The sequence below is a fragment of the Harpia harpyja genome, chromosome 5, assembly GCF_026419915.1.
Source record: "Harpia harpyja isolate bHarHar1 chromosome 5, bHarHar1 primary haplotype, whole genome shotgun sequence".
Taxonomy (NCBI): domain Eukaryota; kingdom Metazoa; phylum Chordata; class Aves; order Accipitriformes; family Accipitridae; genus Harpia; species Harpia harpyja.
In genome coordinates, this window is record NC_068944.1 from 37,035,797 (window position 1) to 37,058,945 (window position 23,149).

The 23,149-nt window shown below is 40.4% G+C and overlaps 1 protein-coding gene across 1 annotated transcript; it reads right to left on the bottom strand.

Moving 5' to 3' along the window:
- Positions 1 to 4,630: 4,630 nt before the first annotated feature.
- LOC128142280 (epidermal retinol dehydrogenase 2-like) lies at positions 4,631 to 16,423 on the bottom strand. The gene is given in 7 exon segments (XM_052788235.1): positions 4,631 to 4,724; positions 5,228 to 5,350; positions 6,962 to 7,106; positions 8,797 to 8,897; positions 10,979 to 11,109; positions 16,096 to 16,314; positions 16,316 to 16,423. Coding segments are annotated over 7 exon segments (921 nt in total).
- Between the last annotated feature and the right edge of the window lie 6,726 nt (positions 16,424 to 23,149).

Genomic DNA, 23,149 nt, shown 5'->3' on the forward strand with positions numbered 1-23,149 from the left:
TTCAACAGTAAGTGAAATTAATGGGAATCTTCCCCACAGGGAGTAACATATTCAAATACTTACTTATGTGTGCTGCTCTGTGGTCTGTGTGCAAATGCATCTGTAGCCTCTGTGCAAGCTGGGAGCATCTGATAGAAATGAATTGTCCTTATCTGGTATCCTGAGACCTTTGGCTGGGTTTCCTGTAAGCACCAATGTCTTGGTGGCATGCAAGGGAACCCTTGCACACAAAGGTCTTCAGGCTGGCCCCTGTGTTATACGGTCTTTTCCCATTTGTTTCCTTTGGTCTTCTCTTTGACTGTGCTAGTCATTTACTCTCTCAGATTGGTTTCACTCTTCAAAACAAACCCATTAGATATCTTAAAATAATGAGTTTTCCAGGCTGACATTTATGGAAGGTGATCGAGCCTTTGGAAAGCCTGAGGTTGTTCTGGGGTTGTTTTATAATTTAATGGGATAATGCCAATTCAGGTGATTAAACAGAATAAGCTATCAGAATTTCTGGGAAAGTCCAGTTGTTTCTATATGTGCTGCAAGTTACACCTCAGTGTCTCTAAGCTGTTGTTACATGCTTAAGTATACAAATGAAGAATTTGAGCATATAGGAGAAACTGCATTGATGACTTAGCAGGAATATAAAATGAATTTAATTGGATGGAAACATTTCTCTCTCAAGTAAAAGATGAACTAAAAAATGTAGGAGGACGTATATAATAAATATATCTCCACCTCCATGCAATGGCTGTCTTCACTAGTGCTGTGTATTTCAGATGGTTATCCTGATTTGGCTGTGACAGTGCACTATACACCCAGAAAGAACTGCAGACATTTTGGGTCTGAGCTGAGAAGGCTACTGCATAATGATGTCTATGGTATAGTGTATCGTACATTTGTATCATACATAGTACAAAATTCTCTGCTTTCTGCAGATGCTTTAAAAACACTCTTTCTCCAGAAGGAACTTTGATGCAGGGCAGGAACTAAGCTGCACTGAGCCACCCAGCCTGTGGACTTAATGGGAGGTGCTACAGCGACCCTCTCTCTTCCTCATGCTCTGGAAAGAAGTAGTCTCAAGGTGCCGTGTACCACCAAAAACACCTGAGCCCTTGCTTGGGTGCTCAGGGACAGTCACAGAGTGGCACTGAAATATCCAAGACGTTACAGAAATTGCTGAGAAATTAAAGTTGCATGTGATTGCCACTAAGATTTATTTAAAGATTTTTGTTAGATTACAAGGTGACCTGGCATCATTCAAATGTTTCTTTCCTCAAAATGCTTATAATTTGAATATGATTAATGTTCTTTACAAGATAGCCCATTCTACAACTTCCTCTATAAGCAAAATATGCTCTGAAAAGGTATGTTGTACTAATGGGTATAAAACAAGAGCAAGAAACTGTATTTTATCTGACATCACAGATTACCTCTCTATTGATGCAACAACACAGGTAGATTCAGTCACTAGCTAATCTGCCTAATCCGCTTGTCTCTTCTTCATCAGTTTTGCAGAGAACCAGGAGTGCTCCCAAAGGGGAAAAAATGAAGATAAACTGCCTTCCAGTCCCATTTGCAGCTTCAGTAGTAACTGAATTTCTCCTGCAACGTTGTTTTTGTGTGGAGGAATTACGAATGAGATGAAAGTCTCAAAGAAGGAAAGCACACATTTCTCAGAAGTTGTTAGTAACTCTGAGATACTTCTTAAGTGGCGCATTATATTTCAAACCAGAAAAGATAATTTTAAATTAAAAAACTGGAAGGGTATCTGATTGCATCTTCTGAACTTTAAGAGGAAGGTTTTGGTTTACAGTTTTAGAATTGTGTTACAGGATCCATCACACTTCTTTTCTGTACAAATAAAAAATGAAATATTTTCCTGGTATTTTCATAGAAAAGAATGAGTTACTGATTTCTAGGGCTGATAAGAAGATCTAACAGATCACTGTGAGACTTAGAAAGTATAAGCTTTACAAAATCCTTCTTGAGACAAGCAGATTAGCCAGAAAAAATGGAGCCAAAGAGTGCCCTTGGCTGAGATTGCAGCAATACAGAATAAGGTTCTGCAGGGTGGCTATGCAGAGTAGGTGAAATATGCCTTAGAAAATAAAGCATTGTTTCCTTTATATTGTTCTTAATCTTCTCATGTCCTGTGTATATAGACAGTAAACTTACAACCACAAATGTCGGTGGCAAGGTTTACATATTCTAGTTAAAGAAACTGAAAAAAAAAGGTACTGAAAGGAGAGCTTTTACAATGTGTTCTTTGGCTGCAAATATTTCATCCTGACATACTAGATTTTTAATGATGGCTAGTCCACCAAATCTTAATGTCACTAACAGGTAACTACTTCAAATGGGAGCCTCATTTTACAAAGTGTTTTAGAACATATGTCTCTTGCCTCATGAGCCCTGTTCATAAGCTCTGCAGCACAATGAAATTATGTATTAAGCATATTCAGGCCCACAAATATAATGTCATGCCAGCTTGTATAGTCTCTTGTAACCATACTTAAAAACAATCAATCATAGATCTAGAGCCAAACTGCAACATTCATGTTGAATAAGGGAATCCCAATATTCAACATATTTGCTTGCAGTTGAGAAAAGGATCATTACTTGCAGGGAACAATTTAGACTTTTTTCCTGTTTCAGTAGTAGGAAGTTTATGTTTAAATGTTTAAATTACTGATCACCTAGAGAGTTTTTCAAAATATAAATCAATAAACCTTGCTTTCCAAAGAGCCAAACTTCAGATAGCTCTCTCCTTCTCTCAGCTAAAATTGTCCCCATAATATCTACAGGGTACATGAAAGAATTACTGTATGTATGTGTACTTTGAAAACACTAGGATTTCAAAAAATAGGTTTTTAATTGGAGTGTGCTGGAAGGGATCTCGTAAGTATGGGGTTAGTTGAGTACGCTAGAAATATGGTGACAAATGTGGGCAATAGGTGACTGTTCAAGGTTCTCTTTAATTCCTTACAGTGGAGTTTTATAAACTGCTTTGTAGATTCCCTATGCTGGTCTGCAATTTATTTATTTATTTTTAAATTAAGCAGATTATGAATGTTTTATGTTAGCATTTTCTGAAAATTTGCATGAGGATTGACTTTTATCAATTAAGTACCCGCACATACTTTTACTTAATTCATCTTTGAACTTTTGCTCTTGGGGAGTTTTTTCATTTAGGACCTTTAGGTTGTAATTTCATTTAAAGACAGTTGAAGGACAGGGGTGTGACTTTGCTACTAAAATAAGAAGAGATTTCGCCCAAGAGCCAGCCCATAATTGTCCAAGAATACATGAGGTATTCCTCTTGTCTACATTCCTCTTCCCATGATTTATAGCAGAGTTATGTTTCACACCAACAAACAGGCTACCTCATTAAAGTTTCAGTCTCTGAAAGCAATACAGTCCATGCAAAGTTGTTGCTTGGTCACTTAACATAATACCTATGTAATTTTAAATTGTAATGATTTTTCAAAAATTACTCAGAAAATTGTCAAAAATTTCTTGCACAGATTTCTCACAATATTCAACAATTCAACAATTTTCTAAGTAATTTTACTAAGGTCACTGAAACTAAAAAGAACTTGTGTGGGCTAGTTTGCAGGTCCAGATTCAGCTGCTGACTTCAGGGACCTAACACCTTGAACCCAATTACCTGGCCTCAGCAGGGTGCTTCAAAGCTGCATAGGAGCCTATAGGGTCAGAGAAGGGAGTCAGGTGCCTATAGGCTTCACCAGTCTTCAACATGCAGCTGCCTACAGCAGATGCTCACTGTAGAGCCTATGTTTATAAACTGTGACTCTTGCATTGTAAGAACGTTTTACAAAATTTACAGAGGCAATTAATTACTGCATAAGTAATTTCTAGAATGGATTTTTTTTCCTGTCCGCTTCCTCTGGTTGTGGGACTTCATCATCTTTCTGAGTAGGCACATGATTTTTTGCCACCACTACAGTTTTACAAATGCTCTTTCTAAGCCACAGCCTTTGACAAAAGATCCGATCTCAGCCTCTAGCCATGGATTAAAACTGAGGCACATCCTGTAGAAGTGCATTTAGAAGAGCACGCTGTGACTAATGAGGAGCATGGCAAGTGGCACAGCACTGCACACACTTTATCAGCGCTCACTGCAGCTCACCCCTTTTCAGGACACAGGCTCCCCACGTAGCTCGCCAGCCAGAGCACATCATCCCACAGTGCCCTTTTTCATGTGGGCTTTGTGTGAACTGCAGTGCTATTTTAACCCTGAAAGGGAAATATGTTAAATGCTTTCTGGTTTTTTTCCTTTCTGCACGAAGAATAGTGCGTTTTTCCCATGCTTTGAGATTTTGCTCAGAAATGGAGCATTCAGAGTATGAAATGAAGTAAAAAATCCCTGCCTGGTCTTACTGACTTTTATTGAGAGCTCAGATAGAAGCAGCATGCCATCATGAAATGAGAGAGTGGACTGTGGCTAAAAATCAGTGATTAAAAGACAGTTATGAAGAATTAAATTGCATGCTGACCAATGTCAAATATCATACAAGAAGCAAATCTTCTGTCAAAAAATAAACATGATTCAAAATTAATTTTCACTGAAATTTTTCAATTAGATGGCACTCAAGGTCTTCAGAATATTTTGGTTTCAATCTTTTTTCATCCAACTGAAGGCTTTATCCAAGCTGTTGGCGATCTTAAGGCAAGATTTGAAGAGTAATACCATTTTTCTAGGAATGAGACTGATGAGACAAACACTGAGTTAGCCTTATGTTTTTTTAGAAAAATGCACTCTATAAATAAATAAATGATAAATTCATTATATATGCTCAATACTTCTAATGCCTGGCAATAACACATTTGGTGCTCCCATGTTATAAATGGGGGAAATGAATGACAGATCAAGCCATTTTGTGAAAGCCCAGCCAGCGGTGGAGGCAGTTACTGGAAGCAGACAGTTGTAGGCCAGGCATTGCTCCCAGTGTACCATCCCAGGAACATTTTTGAAATTTCTATACCCAACTGTAGCTTAAGATGTATATTAGAGACAGAAGTGGCCAGAGAAATGCTATTCACCTAGATTATTAAAAATTAAAACCACTGTTTCTTCATAATTGGGTACATATAACTGGATTGACTGCAGGAATACTAACTAAAGGACTGTTTTTACTAAACTTTCCTGCTGATTTTGCAGGCATATGGCAAAGGAAAGAAGGCAATGCTAGAAGATGAGTCACATTCTTACATTTTGAAAGCAAGAAAGTGTAAAGTCAGAGGAATGATTAGATAAAACTTTTGCTTTTGAATTGCATCCATGATCTTGCGGGCTACATACTCTGCATCATAAACAGGAAGAAAAAGGTGGTTGCTGGTGAAACAAGAAACAAAGCATTATGAAATTGTAAAACTTTACTTTTGAGATGTAGTCTAACACAGAAATAATTTAATTAAATAATTTAAGAATTTTTCCCCATCCCCTCAAGTAGTCTTGAAAAGGAGTCTCCAATCCTCTTTGTTCCTTCTATCATCAAAATAAATTGAAAACATTTTGGTGATTTGCGCATTTTAATGACTAATGAGTAACTTTTTGTGCAAGCCGTGCTCAGACCCTAATGAAGTTAACGACCACAGTGGCTGCGGCATTGAAAACTTCCCAGCTAATCCATAGTATATGCTGTTCTATGCATGACAGTTCTGCCCTCCACACACCTTCTCCTTTTCTACTGCAGATGTTGAGGTGACAACTAAATAGACCAGGACCAGGCCTGTTTCCAGCCAGGAAAAATGCTGTGCTTTGCATAATATATGCTACTACAGGATGATGAATGGTGGAAGCAGGAGCAGAGGACTGAAAAACCAAGATAACTGGTACTGCACTACTGCAATGGCTAATTAGGTGCCTGCAGCCTCTCCCATCACTACAACCATACAGCCACCCACCAGATACTACCACCACAGCTATTCTCACTCAGAGAAGTATAGTACCTGCTAATACAGACAGTGGGGCATTGTTAATAATGACAGGTCATGGGTATCCTGACAGCCATAACTGTAATCACAGTGCCAAAATTACTTGGAGCAGAGAACCTCAACAGTGCCCATTCTACTGACAAATAAGGTTGCCTTAAATACTGCCGTACATCCTGGCCTGGTTTCGGCTGGGATAGAGTTAATTTTCTTTGTAGTAACTGGTATAGTGCTATGTCTTGGATTCAGTATGAGAAGAATGTTGATAACACACTGATGTTTTCAGTTGTTGCCAAGCAGTGTTTAGTCTAAAGTCCAGGATTTTTCAGCTTCTCATGCCCTCCCAGCAAGAAGGGTGGAGGGGCACAAGAAGTTGGGAGGGGACACAGCCAGGGCAGCTGACCCCAACTGGCCAAAGGGGTATTCCATACCATGTGATGTCTACTATACAAACTGGGGGAGTTGGCCTGGGGGGGTCTGGATTGCTGCTTGGGAGCTAACTGGGCATCGCCCAGCGAGTGGTGAGCAATTGCATTGCGCATCACTTGATTTGTATATTCCAATCCTTTTATTATTATTATTGTCATTTTATTATTGTTGTTATTATTATCATGATTAGTTTCTTCCTTTCTGTTCTATTAAACTGTTCTTATCTCAACCCACGAGTTTTACCTTTTTCCTTCTGATTCTCTCCCCCATCCCACTGGGTCGGGGGGGGTGAGTGAGTGGCTGCGTGGTGCTTAGTTGCTGGCTGGGGTTAAACCACGACACATCCCTAACCCTTCCTTGACTGTGAGGTTATTACACAGTCCCTGTTGCATGTCAGTTATTAATTGTATGCAAGACTTGGATTTCTTATGTCAAAAGACATAGTTGTATGTGCCAATAAGGCAAAAATACTGAATTGAAAAGCAAATCAACTTTATAATAGCTAGAGGCTGAATATGACATGTCTAGTGAGTAGTGATTATTTTTTATATATGAAACAGTACATGATCTAAGTTTTACTTACTGGGTTTGAAAAGCTTTAGCTAAATCAGTATTAATAAAATAAGGGCAAATTATTGTGGTTTTAATGCCTTGTTTTCCTGCATGATACATTTCCGAATCTAAGGCTTTCATCATTCCAATGATTGCATAATTACTTCCAGCATAATCTGAAAAGTGAAAAAAGAAGAAAGATCCAAAATATGTCAAAAGCACCACAGTAAGTGTTATATACAGGTTTTAATGTTTTGTAATACTATTTAAGCCCTGATATTACCTAGTTATATAATTAGCAGTCTTGTAATTAGTATATTAAGGAAGCTGTGCATATTGGTGATGCTAACTCTGAAGGTTAATGGCTCTTCCCCTGATTGATGCACAGTTGTCTAAGGATAAGATTAATGCTTTCCAGAGGACTTTTTTTCAGTGCACTATAGAGAGAGATGGGAAGATGAGCTTAATCAACATTTTATGTACATTTCCAGATACTCATATACAAGCCAGGAATTCTTTCAGTTCAGAATGTCTTCACCCTTTAATATCACAGGTTACATTCCGGTAACAACTATTTCTAGTGGTAAAATCTAAATACCCTACTTATAAATGCTGCTTCAACATATTACTTCTTCTTCTGATTTGCCCTGCAACTACAATATCATCTTGTTTGCCTGGGAAACCTAAATCTTGTCTGATTTTTATGGTTTGATGAATGTATGGAACTCCATCCTTGGAGATAATCAAAATTTGCCCTCACAAGGCCCTGTGCAACCTGGTCTAAGTTGGGTCTGCTTCTATTTGGGGATATGGACCAAATGACCTGCAGGGATTCCTTCCAACCCAGATTATTCTACAATTTGCAACTGTAAAAGAACCTTATTTTCATATAGGAATTTACATGTGGTTTCCTAAGACTTTTTCAAATGTGTGTGAAAATAGTTTTTATATACAATGAAATCCAATTTTGCTAAAAGTGTAACCTCAAAAACTGGCATCAGAGACAGTTTGTTATTCTTCAGGGATTCACCCATATTGGAACCATACAACCTAAAAATGCATAGCCAAGGTGTAAAAAGTTATAATGCATGGATGGGCAGGTCCACTCTCACAAGCCTTACAGTTAAATGATGAAAGCTGGATGTTACTTATTATCAATACCAAATCTGACCCAATGATAACAGGTGGCAAACAAACACTACAATAATACCATCAATCAGCAGAAGAAACAAGAGATACTTATTATACTGAAGTTCACATTCTCATAGGGTGACCTAGGAGATACAATCAGGATGTCAGAGAGGCTTGAGGAGACACTGCGCAGCAGACCCAGGCAGATGAAATAGTCAGGACTGTAGCAGACGGCTCACTTGAGGGGAACAGCTGAGAATATGGAGCTGTTAAATAGTTTAAAACACAGTTAATTCAAATTAATTTTAATGAAAATTCTGCCAAAACGCCTTCTTGACCTGAAAACCATTTTCCAACTAAATGTATAATTCCAGGTATAACCCACGTATGTCTCAGGACTCTGAACATTCATCTGCAGAAAACCTGGCATGAGAAAGTGTTAGACAACCCATATGCAGGGCTCCCTTCCACTGCATATTTATGAGCTGTATTGCCCTTCTTCTGTGGTGATAAGACAGGCTGCAGTCAGACAGTAAAATCTGCAGTGAGCTCCCTGTGCCACTCAGGCAACGTCACCACCATCCTTTTCAATGCACCACCACCTTTTGTATCTGCAGGCTCTTCCTGAGTGTTCAGTATGTTGGTATAAACTGCTTAAGCCAAGCATTTATGGGATCTCTAAGAGAAGTTACTGGCATGTAGATCTAATTTGGAATGGCACTTGACGATACTAACCTGACATACTGTAGACTCCTAACAATCCTGCTGCACTGGTGGTGCTAACTAGGTGTCCACGGTTACAGGTCATCATGGCTGGAAGAAAGGCCTTGCAAGTCTAAGAGACATATTAAGAAAACCCCTTTATAACTAGACATGCCAAAAATGTTGCATTCCAAATTAGGCTTTAGAACCCAATTTGCTTTCTGGGGCTTCAATATACAAGAAGCCCAACTGACCTTCTATCTCTGTAAGAATTTATAAATGAGAGACAGCATTTCCTTGAATGACTGCCCTCTATCTGGAGATCTGTCAGCATTAAAATCGTGTTATTAAAAAGTAGCAAAGTTTGTATTTTCTCTGCCTCCTGGTTCCTCACGATTTGAGTCTATTTGAGACTATTACCAAAGATTTGGTACACAAGAGGGAGCTAGAAGTCAACACATCAAGGGAAGCTCAGCTGCCTATGGGCCCTGTTTGTTACAAACTGAGCTGCCTGACAACTCTGGCACCCCAGACCACCACTGTGGGTGATACTAACTATATAAGGAGGACGCTAGTGTTTTATAAGGGGGGAGAAAAAAGACAAGAGCAGTAACAATTTTTTTTCAATAGCTGAGGTGTCCTGCAACGTCTGTTCAGCTCCAGATGTGTGTGCCTAGTACATGTTTTTATTGTCGAGGGCCCGTGCTCACTGTGCTCCTGCCCTATGTCTCCTCAGACCCGTCAGGAGCAACATCTCTCCCAGTTCCCTTGCCTCAAGTATTTGGAAGAATTATGTGCTGTGGGCTGGGAAATGATTAGAGGACTTCTATCTGCAATGATTTTCCGTTGAGAAATGCCATTTAGCGAGGGAGTTGCAATGCTACATTTTCCCCCAATACAGGCTGCTCACTCAGGCAGATAAACAATAAATGCAAGAGGCAGCAAGAGTAACACTCTGTGCTGGTTTTGGCTGGGATAGAGTTAATTTTCTTCACAGTAGCTAGTATGGGGCTATGATTTCGATTTGTGCTGAAAACAGTGTTGATAACACAGGGATGTTTTTGTTCCTGCTGATCAGTGCTTACACAGCATCAAGACCTTTTCTGCTTCTCACCCCACCCCACCAGCGAGGAGGCTGGGGGGGCACAAGGAGTTGGGAGGGGACACCGCTGGGACAGCTGACCCCAACTGACCCAAGGCGTATTCCAGACCATATGATGTCATGCTCAGTGTATAAAGCTGGGGGAAGGAGAAGGCGGGTGGGACATTTGGAGTGATGGCGTTTGTCTTCCCAAGTCACTGTTAGGCGTGATGGAGCCCTGCTTTCCTGGAGATGGCTGAACACCTGCCTGCCCATGGGAAGTGGTAAATGAATGCCTTGTTTTGCTTTGCTTGCGTGTGCGGCTTTTGCTTTACTTATTAAACTGTCTTTATCTCAACCCACGAGTTTTCTCATTTTTACCCTTCTGATTCTCTCCCCCATCCCACTGTGAGGGAGGTGAGTGAGCAGCTGTGTGTGGCTTAGTTGCTGGCTGGGGCTAAACCACGACACACTCCCTCACAACGAAACCTCCTAAAGGTCAACTGAGACCCCAAATAACAGCAAATCCCTTCAGAGTTATGAAAACAAAACAAAGATAACACATACTATCCAGATTAGTTTTCAATGAACATTAAGCAGATGGTGACTAGGAATGAAAGCACAACCTGAAGACTAACACCAACATGTGCAGCATAGGATCATAGAACCACAGAATAATTTAGATCTTTAAGATCATCGAGTCCAGCCATAAACCTAGCACTGCCAAGTCCACTACTAAACCATGGATGTGCCTCCCTACAAGTCTATTAGACAAAGCCTTCTGATGCCAGCAAATGTCAGGAGCAGGAAAGTCACATGCCATCATGTCAGCACTAACTTCAGCCACAGCTGTTACAGATAGAGCATGTTTCACAATACAGTTGCACAGACTTTTGATTTACCAGAGCGCCTTGGCAGGTTTGTGTTAACATTACTGAGACGTAGTGGGGCAACTGTAAAAATTGGTGTGTCTCTAATTACAGGATGATTAAAAAAATATATCTTCCCCCATTCAAGGCCCTTCCTATCCCTATTCCAAATTGGGTTCCCCAGGTAGGTGCCACCATGGTGATTTTCACACTGAAATACTTGCCTGTACCTTTCGGTCACCCAGGAGAGAAAAAATACATTATCCAGACTTGAGAGAGGAAGTTGACTCTTAAGGTCTTTTCAAAATCTGCATCTAGAATGTCACAGAACTTTTTCCCAAGAAGTGTGCCGACATTATTGATTAGAATAGTAACATCCCCAACTTCTTTTCTAACCTGAATAAAAAAAGGATAAACAGAAAGCTTTAGAAGGTATTCTTGTCTCTTGTGCTTCATTTATGAAAATGTTTAGTGATATTTGCAATTATTTGTATCTCTACTGGAAATGTAAGTATGTAAGAACTGCTGTACTGCATCAGATCAAAGGTCCATCTAGTCCCATAGCCCTTGTCTCATGGTGGAAAGCAGTAAAAAAAAGACCAGGACTCTGAGATCTCCTCCAGTGTACTCCTCAACTTTTCACACTCTGCAGCTTACGATTTTCCTGAGAGAGATAAGTTATCTATATCTTTGTATTTAATATACCTCCACAATTTTTTTTCCCCCAAGAATTTGTCTAATTGCTTCCTGAACTCCAGAATACTTCTGGTTTCCACAGGAACCTAATGTAATGAGTTACAAAGCTTTAGTGTGAACTGTGAGCATGCTTTAATTGCAACCTGAACATTTCTTGTCCCCTATTTCTGGTATTGTAAGAATCCGTATTCCTCAGCCAAGCCTTTTCAACCCCTTTTCTAGATAATTTCTACTGAACAGGAAAGAATCCAGCACAGATCCCTGGGGGATACCAATCCTTTGAGTACAGAAACATGTACCATGAAATAGATAACATCACTTGGAGCAAAGGCCAAAATCACCATTACCTCCATTTGGGTTTGTTGTGAAAAGATTTTAATCCACAATTTAGATTTATATCAAAGCAGATGGCCAAGATTTACTTATAGTATTAAGAAACAGGCTCACTGCAGAGATTTCTGTGCTGGAGGCAAACGGTTATTTGATGTCTCAAAAATTATAGAATGACTACAAAAACATAGAAATCCCAGATATGCTGCTGTCTGGCAATTTGAAAACAGGTGCTTGGATCTGATGCGTGAACATTTGACCTTCCTTTGGCTCTGTCAGGCCACCTTAGTGTTCAGTGAAGGCTCGTTTGATACTCCTCTGGCTGTGCCAGGCTGTCTCCTTGTCATAGACAAGCAGGGCTCAGATATTAGCACCTTTCCACCTGCACAAATGAATGCATATCTAGACACCGCTGAATATGGCAGGAATACCCAACTCCTCCTTTGTGGGATATATCTGTACTTTGTCCCCACTCGTAGCTTTTAACTACTGTGTCAGTCCATATGACGATCCTTTTTTTTTTTTTTTTTCACATGACAACATAGCTTCCCCAATGGCAACATTTTATTTAATCTGGCTTCATTTGACCTGTTTACCCACTACCCCCAAAAAAGTGGGAAGACTGACTTCCATTTACAAAAAGTCAAACTGATTATTCTTCATGATGTATTTCTTTAGCGGTCTATTAATTCTTCTCTTTATTATCGTTTCTTCCAATTTTCTGTAAGACAGATTTGTAGTTTCTTTGTGTCCTCTTAAGTAAGTGCTCTTTAAAACTGGCATTTTTGCTATTCTTCGTTCCTTGGACACCTGTTATAGCACACGCCCCCCCCCTGCATTTCTAGCTCATCAGATCCATATCTGATTTCCTTCAGAATTCCCTAGTGGACACTGCCTAATCCTGAAAATTAGTTGGTGTTCTCTTCACCAGGTTATTCTAAAACCTCTTCTTTAGGGACTTTGATGACCTGACTTGCTTCCTAGAAAGAAAGCTTCCATTATGGGAAAATACCTAGGTTTTTCTGCAGTGAATATACCAAATAAAAGTAATTAATTTAACTTTTCTGCTATTGTTTTATCTTCTGTGTCCAAGCTCAAGACTTTTCATATTACCAATCAAAATGATGTAGGTATTTCCAAGAGTGGAGGAGGCCTCTAGCTGAAAACCTCTTGATTTAAAAAAATTTCCGGCTCCATCATGACTGTTCAATTCATGCAAATACCTACAAAGATGTTGGTATTGTTAACAATAGTTTAACACCTTCACAGCAATTCCTGAATTTTAAACAGCTCTTTGAGTTTCTGCTTATAGGTCAGTCTGTGCACTTCAGAATATTCTCTGCTGATTCAGGCACAGCAAATTTGGCAGGCTGGAGCCCTGTGGCTGATTCGGTTAATGTGTTTGGAGATTGAGAATGCACAAAACAAACGTTTTGAGACTCTGTTAAACTAAGAACAAACAAATCATTTCAAAATGTTCAGCATCGACAGGAAAGTCCAACAGAGAAATTACTTACTGTGGTGGGTTGACCCTGGCTGGATACCAGGTGCCCACCAAAGCCATTTTATCACTCCCCCTCCTCAACTGGACAGGGGAGAGAAAATATAACAAAGAGCTTGTGGGTTGAGATAAGGACAGGAGAGATCACTCACCAATTACCATCACAGGCAAAACAGACTCAGCTGGGGGAAAATTAACTCAATTTATTGCCAATCAACCAGAGTAGGGCAATGAGAAATAAAACCAAATCTCAGAACACCTTCCCTCCACCCCTCCCTTCTTCCCAGGCACAACTTCACTCCTGGATTCTCTACCACCCCCCTCCAGCGGTGCAGGGGGACGGGGAATGGGGTTTACGGTCAGTTCATCACACGTTATTTTCTGCCGCTTCATCCTCCTGAGGGGCAGGACTCCTCACGCTCTTCCCCTGCTCCAGCGTGGGGTCCCTCCCACGGGAGACAGTCCTCCATGAACTTCTCCAACGTGGGTCCTTCCCACGGGCTGCAGTTCTTCACGAACTGCTCCAGCATGCGTCCCTTCCATGGCGTGCAGTCCTTCAGGAGCACACTGCTCCAGCGTGGGTCCCCCACGGGGTCACAGCCTCCTTTGGGCACCCACTTGCTCCGGCGTGGGGTCCTCCCCGGGCTGCAGGTGGATATCTGCTCCACCGTGGACCTCCATGGGCTGCAGGGGGTTCAGCCTGCCTCACCATGGTCTTCCCCACGGGCTGCAGGGGAATCTCTGCTCCGGCGCCTGGAGCACCTCCTCCCCCTCCTTCTTCACTGACCTGGGGGTCTGCAGGGTTGTTTCTCTTACATGTTCTCACTCCTCTTTCTGGCTGCCATTTTTTGTTCCAGCAACTTTTTTCCTTCTTAAAAATGTTATCCCAGAGGCACTACCACTATAGCTGATGGGCTCGGCCTTGGCCGGCGGCGGGTCCGTCTTAGAGCCGGCTGGCATTGGCTCTGTCGGACGCAGGGGAAGCTTCCAGCAGCTTCTCACAGAAGCCACCCCTGTAACCCCCCCGCTTCTAAAACCTTGCCACACAAAACCAATACACTTACATAAGCTTAAACTAATCATTTTGGTTCATGTCTTTGCAAGAAGCAGATAGCATTTATGGGAATAAATTTATGGGAAAAGGAATTTAATGCCAATTTAAAGTATTACTTTTTAAAGAGATTTGGTCTTGGTAAATACTAAATTGAGTTTTTTCCTTGCAAAAAGGGGATTCTAAAGGAATTGCTGTTTGATTTATAGTATCAATCCAAATAAAGGTCAAGTGTCACATATGAAGTACTGAACATGGGTTGCTCAGACTGATTTTTTATCTTGCTGGGAAGTGACAACAGGTATTAAGATTGTTGAAATTACTGGGATTCCTACTCCATAATTATAGGAGTCATAATCAATGTCTTACGTCGTAAGGATCACGTCATCTGTGCTGCCCAAGTAATTGGCAAAGATCATCCTCCTTGAACACTGTGTTGGGTCAGCACGGGCCAGAACACTCAACGACTTGCTCATCTCTGCAAATGTACTATTATGGTACAATATATCCTTGCCACCACTGTCCAAGTAATACTATAATACCACTTGTGGTTCTTAACATCTATCACTAATGGCCCCACATGGAATTTTTTTCTGTGCACTGTTAATGGTTGTGCACCCAATGCTGCTAACAAGTATGGGTAAAATAATACCTTGCTGACTGCAAGCATGAGAATTGCAGATCCAGATACTTCCAGATCCTGAATCCAACTTACCCTTTAGAAGTACTTTTCATTGGGAACATTTCTTGAGGAAAAACATTTATTTCAAACTTTCATAGCTGTGTTCAGAAAGAATTAATCTGTTTTGGTTAAAATTAAAAGCAACAACCACAAAACAAAGATCCCCCCTGACAACTCATAGAAAATTAATGTTACATTTCAAGGCTATTCCAAAACAATCTGTCAACATTCACATGTCATGAAATATTTTAGCTAATTTCTTTGAGGTATGCCTTCCGACACAGAATGTCAAAAATGTTACTTGAGAGTCATATATATAGGTACATATACTGAGAATTCAACAGAAGAAGAATTTATCCTTGGATAAAATGGCAGAGCGGCTAACTGGATTATAAGTGAGGTTATACTGGAAAATATTTTCAGGCAGTATGTAGTTTAAGGACAGGTAAATATTAATGATGTTAATTTAATGTCCAATTTCTGGACTCCGATAATAATAATATTAAAAAATAATAGTTTACGAAGCATAGGTCAGCACAGCAGAAGAGTCTCATTTAAAATGGACTCCTTCTCTACCTTACTTTCCAGCTGGATTGACCAAAAAATGAACTGAAGCTGAATCATGGATTTGACTGGAAACCAGCCATGTCCTGATGATATTTCTGAAGCGATTACACCCCACATCACCCTTTCAGAGCTACAGTATTCTGAACAAATGGATAAAGAAAAGGACCCCCCCTTTACAATTTCCATTGTTTGTTGGTTTTTTTTTTATTTATTGATATCTTAAAGAAATTTTAAAGTGTAAACAAGTTAATCCATGGAGCTAACCTCTGCTTACATAACCATATTCTTAACCTAAAAGAAGTTAGCACCTCTCAACAAAGACTGGAAATGGGTAAATCTTGACAGAACAGATTAAACCCAGTTACTTTATTGTGAACATAGTTTAAGTTCCATCTAGAAGCTACTTGTCAAAGAGAGAAAGTCATTGCCCTACATTATTACTTCCCTTTAGTGAATAGCACGGTGTCTAAAAAAAAATTCAATAGCATATACTATTAAAAAGAAGAAAAAATCAGAAGCAAGAAGCCAAATCAGAGGCCAGAAGCTGTATCTTACCTTGTCTGCCTTTTCATAGACCTCCTCCATATTGCCGCAGTCACAGTGGTAGGCAAACACTCATTTAGCTCCATTTTTTTGGGCTAATCTGCTTGTTTCTTTGTTACCTTCATCGTCTATGTCCCAAAGAACCAAGGTTGCTCCCAAAGAAGCAAAATTTAAGGCAATCTGACTTCCAATCCCATTTGCGGAGCCAGTAATAAGCACTATTTCCCCAGCAGAAGTTTTTTTTGCGTGAAGGAAATATGGGTAAGGTGAAATTCTCAAAAAATAAAAAATATAATTTCAGGAACTGTAGCATCTTCAGGATGCTTCTCAAGTTGAACATGATTTTTCAGGCACAAACACCGCTCTTCTGTTATACAAACCCAGAAAACCAGTATGTTACTGGCCCTTCAGAACACTGAGATACTGACTAAAAAAAGAGAAACAGCTATTTCTTTCACATCGTTCTTTTGTGCAAGTACAAAATATGTTACTAAAGACTTGTTTTGTGAAAGCTGCCGGCTTCTTACTAGTGGGCTTAAAGCAAATATCTTCTGCTAGATCCTACACACCTGCTGTTTTTTTCCAGAGTCCTGAGCTTCCATCTCGGTTTTTAAAAAGGTGTAGTAACATACATTTTATACAGGTGTGTTGTGGCAATGGTTATAGCATACTTTGTTTTCACAGCAAGGTGATACTGGCTGATCAAAAAAATATTGGAAACACTGGTGTGATACCAGCCTTAGAAAGGAAGGTGTCCGTCCTCCTTAGCAGAGGCGGCCTGGGGAGCTGCGGGGCTGGGGCTGGGGCTGGGGCAGGCTGCCCGGCTCTAGGGAAGCGGGTGTCAGTCCCGGGTGGCTTCCCAAAGTCGCCTGTCGGGCGGCACCTTCTGCTCCCGGGGGGTGAAATTGCGCTGCTGCATCCCCTGCCCTCCCGTGCCTTACCTGTCCGGAGCAGGAGGGTGGCATCGCAGGTTGGCATCTCGCTTCGGACTCGAGGAGCAACCTGGCCAAGGACTTTTGGAAAGCAAGTGCTCCCTCCTTCCTCTGCTGCTACTTTATTGTAGTTATGAAGTTAAACTCTTCCTGCTTTGTATCATACATTACTGTTCTCCAGCTCGCCCACTTGCTGGAATGGGAATAAAAAGGGAGATGCTGATCATAAACGCCGCCCTATAAAACAGTGAAACCACCTGGTTATCATTGCTTCACATCTTTAAAATGTCAGTTGTCGTTCCTCAGTTTTCCATGCATACATTTTCCAGCTTTAAAACCGCAGTCCCGCACCACTGTAGCATCAGTATTTTTTTCCCAAGATTGAATAGAAAGCCACGTTCCTACGCAGGCCCGTAAGACTCTGCTTTTCCTGTTATGTTCTCAGCTTGTCTCGATCACCGTGACATCTTCCACACACTGTTTATGCAAAAGGGCAAATGAAGAGAGCCCCACTTATTTGCTGTACTTTGCATTTTGAATGAGTGATACTAAAGGTCTCGTCTTGTTTATCAGCAAGTCGTAGAAGGAAAGAATTTGAATAAAGTCATGGTGCGCTCTGGTCCACACATCTATGTTGTAAACACAATTCAGATTACAGTTTAGGGGGAATTATGGGGCATTCTTCATTTCAGCCGAAAAAAAAATGATAGTTCACATAATCTGATGTAATTTTCACTGAGAAATATGGTGGAAAATTCTACGTTGTCAGTGCTAATAATTGTATAGAAGCAATGTACTTCCATGCATAATTAACTGTTGCATATTCTATTTAGATGCCACCAAAAGGTCAAGTTGAAACACACCCATTGAGGCTGAAGGCAAATCTCAAAGCCTCAATGAACTGTGGTTCCACACAAGGCACAAACCAATGCAAAATAGGTGGGTAAGGTAACTCCAGGTGTCTTACACTGTAATCAGTAGTAACATGGCAAAAGCAGCAGATTATGGGAAGGGGATGGTGAAATGATTCAACGATGAATTCCTGGTAATGAAACAAACCAGAGGAGATACTTGTTTACTAGGACAACTTTTCAAAGTAAACCATATAGGTAAGGAATGGTGCTGCAACCAGAACTTTGCAAGCTGTAAGGTAACAGGAGGAGCCTGTTTCCAAAGCACGTGCTTATACGAGCACGTAACCACATAACTTCCCTGCTCTTACACTGAACTCACCTAAGGAGCAGCTAGCTATCATTCCATAAGTAGTCAAGATGACAGTGGTGATTAATAATTTAGATACCTAAACTAGAGGCTTCGGTGTGGTAGTGGAGGGTTACAGCTCATTGCTAGCTTTAGATAGAGTGGACATGGTAAGTGACAAGAGACTTGGGGGCCACACAGTGTATTTAGGATAGGTCACATTCTGCTCATCACCAGCTAGATGTGATGGCTCCTTTAGAGACCTGTTTAGCATTTGGAAATGATGTGTACGTGTGGCTTTTTGTCCCAATTTTGCCCCAGTGTTTCAAAACATTGAATTTTGTTGTCACACAGAAACTTATCTGGCTGCTGTATGCACAGTAACTAGTCTCTAGCCCCAAACTTACCTTTCTCTGCACTGAACTTCAAAGGGCTTGTACCAAAAGCTCCATTTCATAAGTGATAGTAAAAATACAGGAATGAAATTGTCTACAATGTTTGACTGCACTGAAAAAAATATGTAATGCTACAGCCAGAGAAGCCATGCAAACAGTTCTGTGAGAGGTATTTTTATTATTGACCTTCCAGTAACAAACCTTCAGATGGCTGGCATTAGTTTTAATCATAACAAAGCTATTAAATATATGAAACAGGGCAAATGCACAAATAGATTAATTTAAAAGTTAAAGGTATGCCACTAACAAGATCAAGAACAGAAATAACCACACAACTGAGAATACCTAAAAATGACAGTACACCAGCATCTTTATGCACCTCTGTATACTTTGTATATACTCCATGTTATGAGAAGTTATAGTAGGCATATCAAATTAAGGCTATCAAGTCTATTAAGTGAGTCTAGTACAATAAATCACTATACTGCTTTTCTGACTGCATAAGAATTGGTCAAACACGCATGCTAAAATCTACCCATGTAGTGAGGGATTCGGCTGATTTTTTTTCATGGTGTAAATCCTCTGGCACACTTGCAGTTGCCAAGGTGATAAAGATGACATAATATTTCAGTAAGTATATGTTTGTTGTGATACACTGAATTGTCAAAACTGCTATAGGCCATGCATAGTAAATACAAGTGTAACTCATTTTATCGGCCTCTTGATTGGCAGTAAAGATTAGAGTTTGAGAATTGCCTCCTGTTCTCAAGCCAGCTGGACCTTTCCAATATTTTTTTGTGGATTACACATTGACCAACATCTCTTGTTACTGAGAAAGAAGCTTACTTGCAAGGTGCTGAGGCGAATGATTGAAATGCCTCTTGACCTCTGAGCTGCAATGTATACTTTAAATACACATTATTAATTAGTGGTAATTATTATATATTTCACAGCTTTTTATAAATGGTTATTAAGTGTGTATCAATATATGGATTTAGTAGAACAAGATTACTTTATTAAAGTGCTTGATGAATAGTTATTTTACTGGGCAGCTGTATGGCTAATGTTTGCCTTTATAAAACTTAATATAAGCCATTCACATGCTGCAGAGATGTGCCAAACAAATATTTTCATAAATATAAATTAAGTGATATTTTAATATTTTCTGACAAAACTTATTTCTGCAGACTCGAATAGTGCTTTAGATCTTTGCTGAATTTGTGGAAGAATTTTTTTTCAGGCATTCGAAAGTAGTTTGATATTGTATCAGAGCTAACAATTAATGTAGCTGTGCAGATCACATGGTAAAGTAATTTGTATTCATATATTTGGAGAAACAAAAAAAATCCAAATATGCCTAATTCCTCAAAAGGTGAACTATTTAGCACTGGTAAGGGTGGGTGAGGAAAAGCAGCTCTCTGCAGGTCACTAGTATTCAGTGATGTTAGTGAACTGATATTATTAAAAGAAAATGTCCAGGTTTTTAAGGACCTGGACAAGAAGTTTATAGCATCTGTCTGTGATACTGAATTTAGTCATGTGATTGACTTTTAACAGTGATCCAATACGGGACACAAGATGGAATGTGGGAATCCCTTATTACACAGGATATGCGACAACCTTAACTCTCCAGCCCTTCTTTAATAATTTTAACTTTCAGAAGAGCAGGGAAAGCTCAAATTGTCTCCTAAGTGTCTGTGTCAAAACATACTTTTGATCCATAGGGTCAAAGGTGTCAGTCTGAAATCTCACCAGATACCTAAGACTTAAGCTAAACGAAATCAAAGTAGTGGTTCTATGAATTCATCAGAAGGAAATTAAATCCTCAGCACAAAATGTATCCCTTGGATCTGTGCATATTATTTCTAACAGCTTTGGCCAAAACTCAGGACTACAACAGAGCACCCAGGACTGAATACAGTCTGCAGTGAACCTGTCATTCTACCTCAAGATGAAGTTGATCAGGGGTAGGAGGGAAGTGGCTGTACACCCTATAAATGAAGAGGAAAAGGAGTTCCAGCTCACAAAACTTGGACCTTGTATCTTGAAACAAAGCCTGAGTTGCTTTCTTTCCAAGGAATAGTAGGGAGCAGAGAAGACCTCCTTTCGTCCTTTTCTTTTCTTCTAATTGGTTCAATATACTTCATCGCACAGTCAGCCAAATTAATTTAATTTCCAGTCCAGGTGTTGAAAATTATGAGTTGCTGTATCAGATGGCTGTTGCAATACTTCTGGGACATGATCCGGGAGATAGCCATAGGCTACTGCAGCTATGGGAGGGTTTGTATTTCTCACAGGCATTTAAGAAAGCCTTAATACTGTAAAGAAAATCCTCAGCTATTGAATTTAAGCCATCCTACAGGGAGCCTCCTACAGAGGTGTTGCAGCTCAGATCTCTATAGCTATGCAGGGATCCCTTGGCAGGCCTCTGCATGCCACATTCATCTTCGAAGCTGTTCTCATCTGCATCTAGCCCTGCAAGTGCTTAATGTTCTGCCCATTGGTAATTACAATGTCGGTCAAAGGGCAACACCATCCCATGACTGAGAAGGTGCTTGGAGCATACACCTAGCCAGCACCAGGTTTGTACTCCCTGTGATCTGGCAGTATCCAGATTTGGTATCTATGGAAGTACAGGCATACCTGGCGTAAGATTTGCAGGGCACCAATGCTTGTCTGCTGCTTCTCTCCAAGGAAAACACACAGCTGATGGTACCGTTCCTGAGGAAGAAGGCACAAAGCACAGAGCTTGGCGTTATTGTGCCTAAAGACACTTAAGGGTTTAAGCTGCAGAACCTCAAATCCCTAGAAATGTGTGTCATTTGGGAAAAGCTACTGTTGACTGTGCTCTTCACAAGGAAAAAGCCAAACATCTTGGAGAGCGGGTTAGGCAAATGAGCAGAGGACAAAGTTATAAAGTTTTCGCTTGTATATAGGCAGGTCAAAAACAAAACTGGCTTTGCTTCCCAGGGTGAAATGTCCATATTCCCCAGAAGAAGCTGGGGAGGAGAACGATGTCTTCTGTAAGTTAGTCAGACACACAAAGCCTTTTCTTATGTAGTCTGACCAGTTTTTTCTGTCAAACGGTATTCCCTGTCTCCCAAATAATTGAAAAGACTGAAATGATTTTTGACTCTGGAACTATATATTCTTCTCTCTCTTTAACCCCTTTCAGCTTGAATGATAAGCAATTGGGCTATTTCACTAGGATGAGTTGTTTACTTGCATGTGGATGTAATGGCACTTGAATGTACTCTTAAATAATTTGCCTTTCTTCTTGTATACTGAAAAAATGAGTTCTTATATTAGTGACAGTAGTGCTAAGGACTACAGAAGTTGGTTGTCTCATCTCTTTGAGCCTGACTAAACAGTACCCAGGGCCACTGTGCCGCTGTAGATCCTAAGAGTGATGGGTAAGGGGAAGGAAACATGGTATTCCTGCTCAGGAAGGGTCTTTTTTCTGAGATCACTTTCTGAGATCAGGGACTCTGGGTTGGATTCAAGGACTCTGAACTCCAACAGTAGTGAGACAGTACAGAGCAGAAGGCAAAGGGGATATGCTGATGGATTGTCTAGGCACTTAGGCAGGCAAACTGCTATGTTTTGTAGTAGTTGGAGGTTTCTCAAGCTGTGACTCAATGCATCTAATGAACTTGAATAATCAAATAGTCTGAAAATCACCAAAGAGAGAATAATGATGACAGGAAGAAGTGCAACCAGGAGACCAGAACAGCTGGAGTGTACTAACAGTGGCAGTGAACCACAGAAGATCTCAAAGCTGTGCAGGAATTGGAGGGGCAGGTGTCTTCAGTAGTGAGGGATATTATTCAGAAAATTATTTCCTCTAAGCATTTCTCTTTACCTACTGCTATGCCTATTCATTTTGCCTCAGATTAAGGTTAGTTAGTGATTTAATTGCTCTTTCCATCAAGACATTGAGAAAACTGAATGATGATGGTATTCACATTTACATGAAGTAGGCAGAGTAGGTGTGTTGGCATGCTGCCATCTCTTTTGGCCAGGCCTCACCAGTGACTTTAGCCTTTGGAGGGCCCACAAGGATTGGTGCTGAGACAGTGAAGGTTGGTATGTTTAAAAGGATTTTGCAGGTGCTATGTGTTGCGAATGGTCATGATGCTGTGAACAGATACATTTTATGCAGAGATGGTGAAACTCCTTGAGTCTAAGGGATCTCCGAAGAATTCAGAGGGAGAAGCTATTACTTCTGAACCTCATAAACTAGCCCAAGAACCCTGTTTAAGCCATTTTTGTCTCAGTTACTACAGAGAAACTGAGTATGATGGATAGCTGGGAGTGAAACACCTCCCGTATCTCGAGTCTGCTGATCCACAGCTCGGTAAGCAAAGTTTAAGCATGCATGGGCACCCATGGAAGTTCTTTGCTTTGACTAGTTTCCACTGCTTCTGTTCAGATGGAAGCTGACAGCTTTTTTCTGGCTGACGGGCAAAGAATGAGTTAATCACTTTCTGAGAATGACTTTGTCACATTAACTGTGTCATTAGCTGTCACAGCATGACA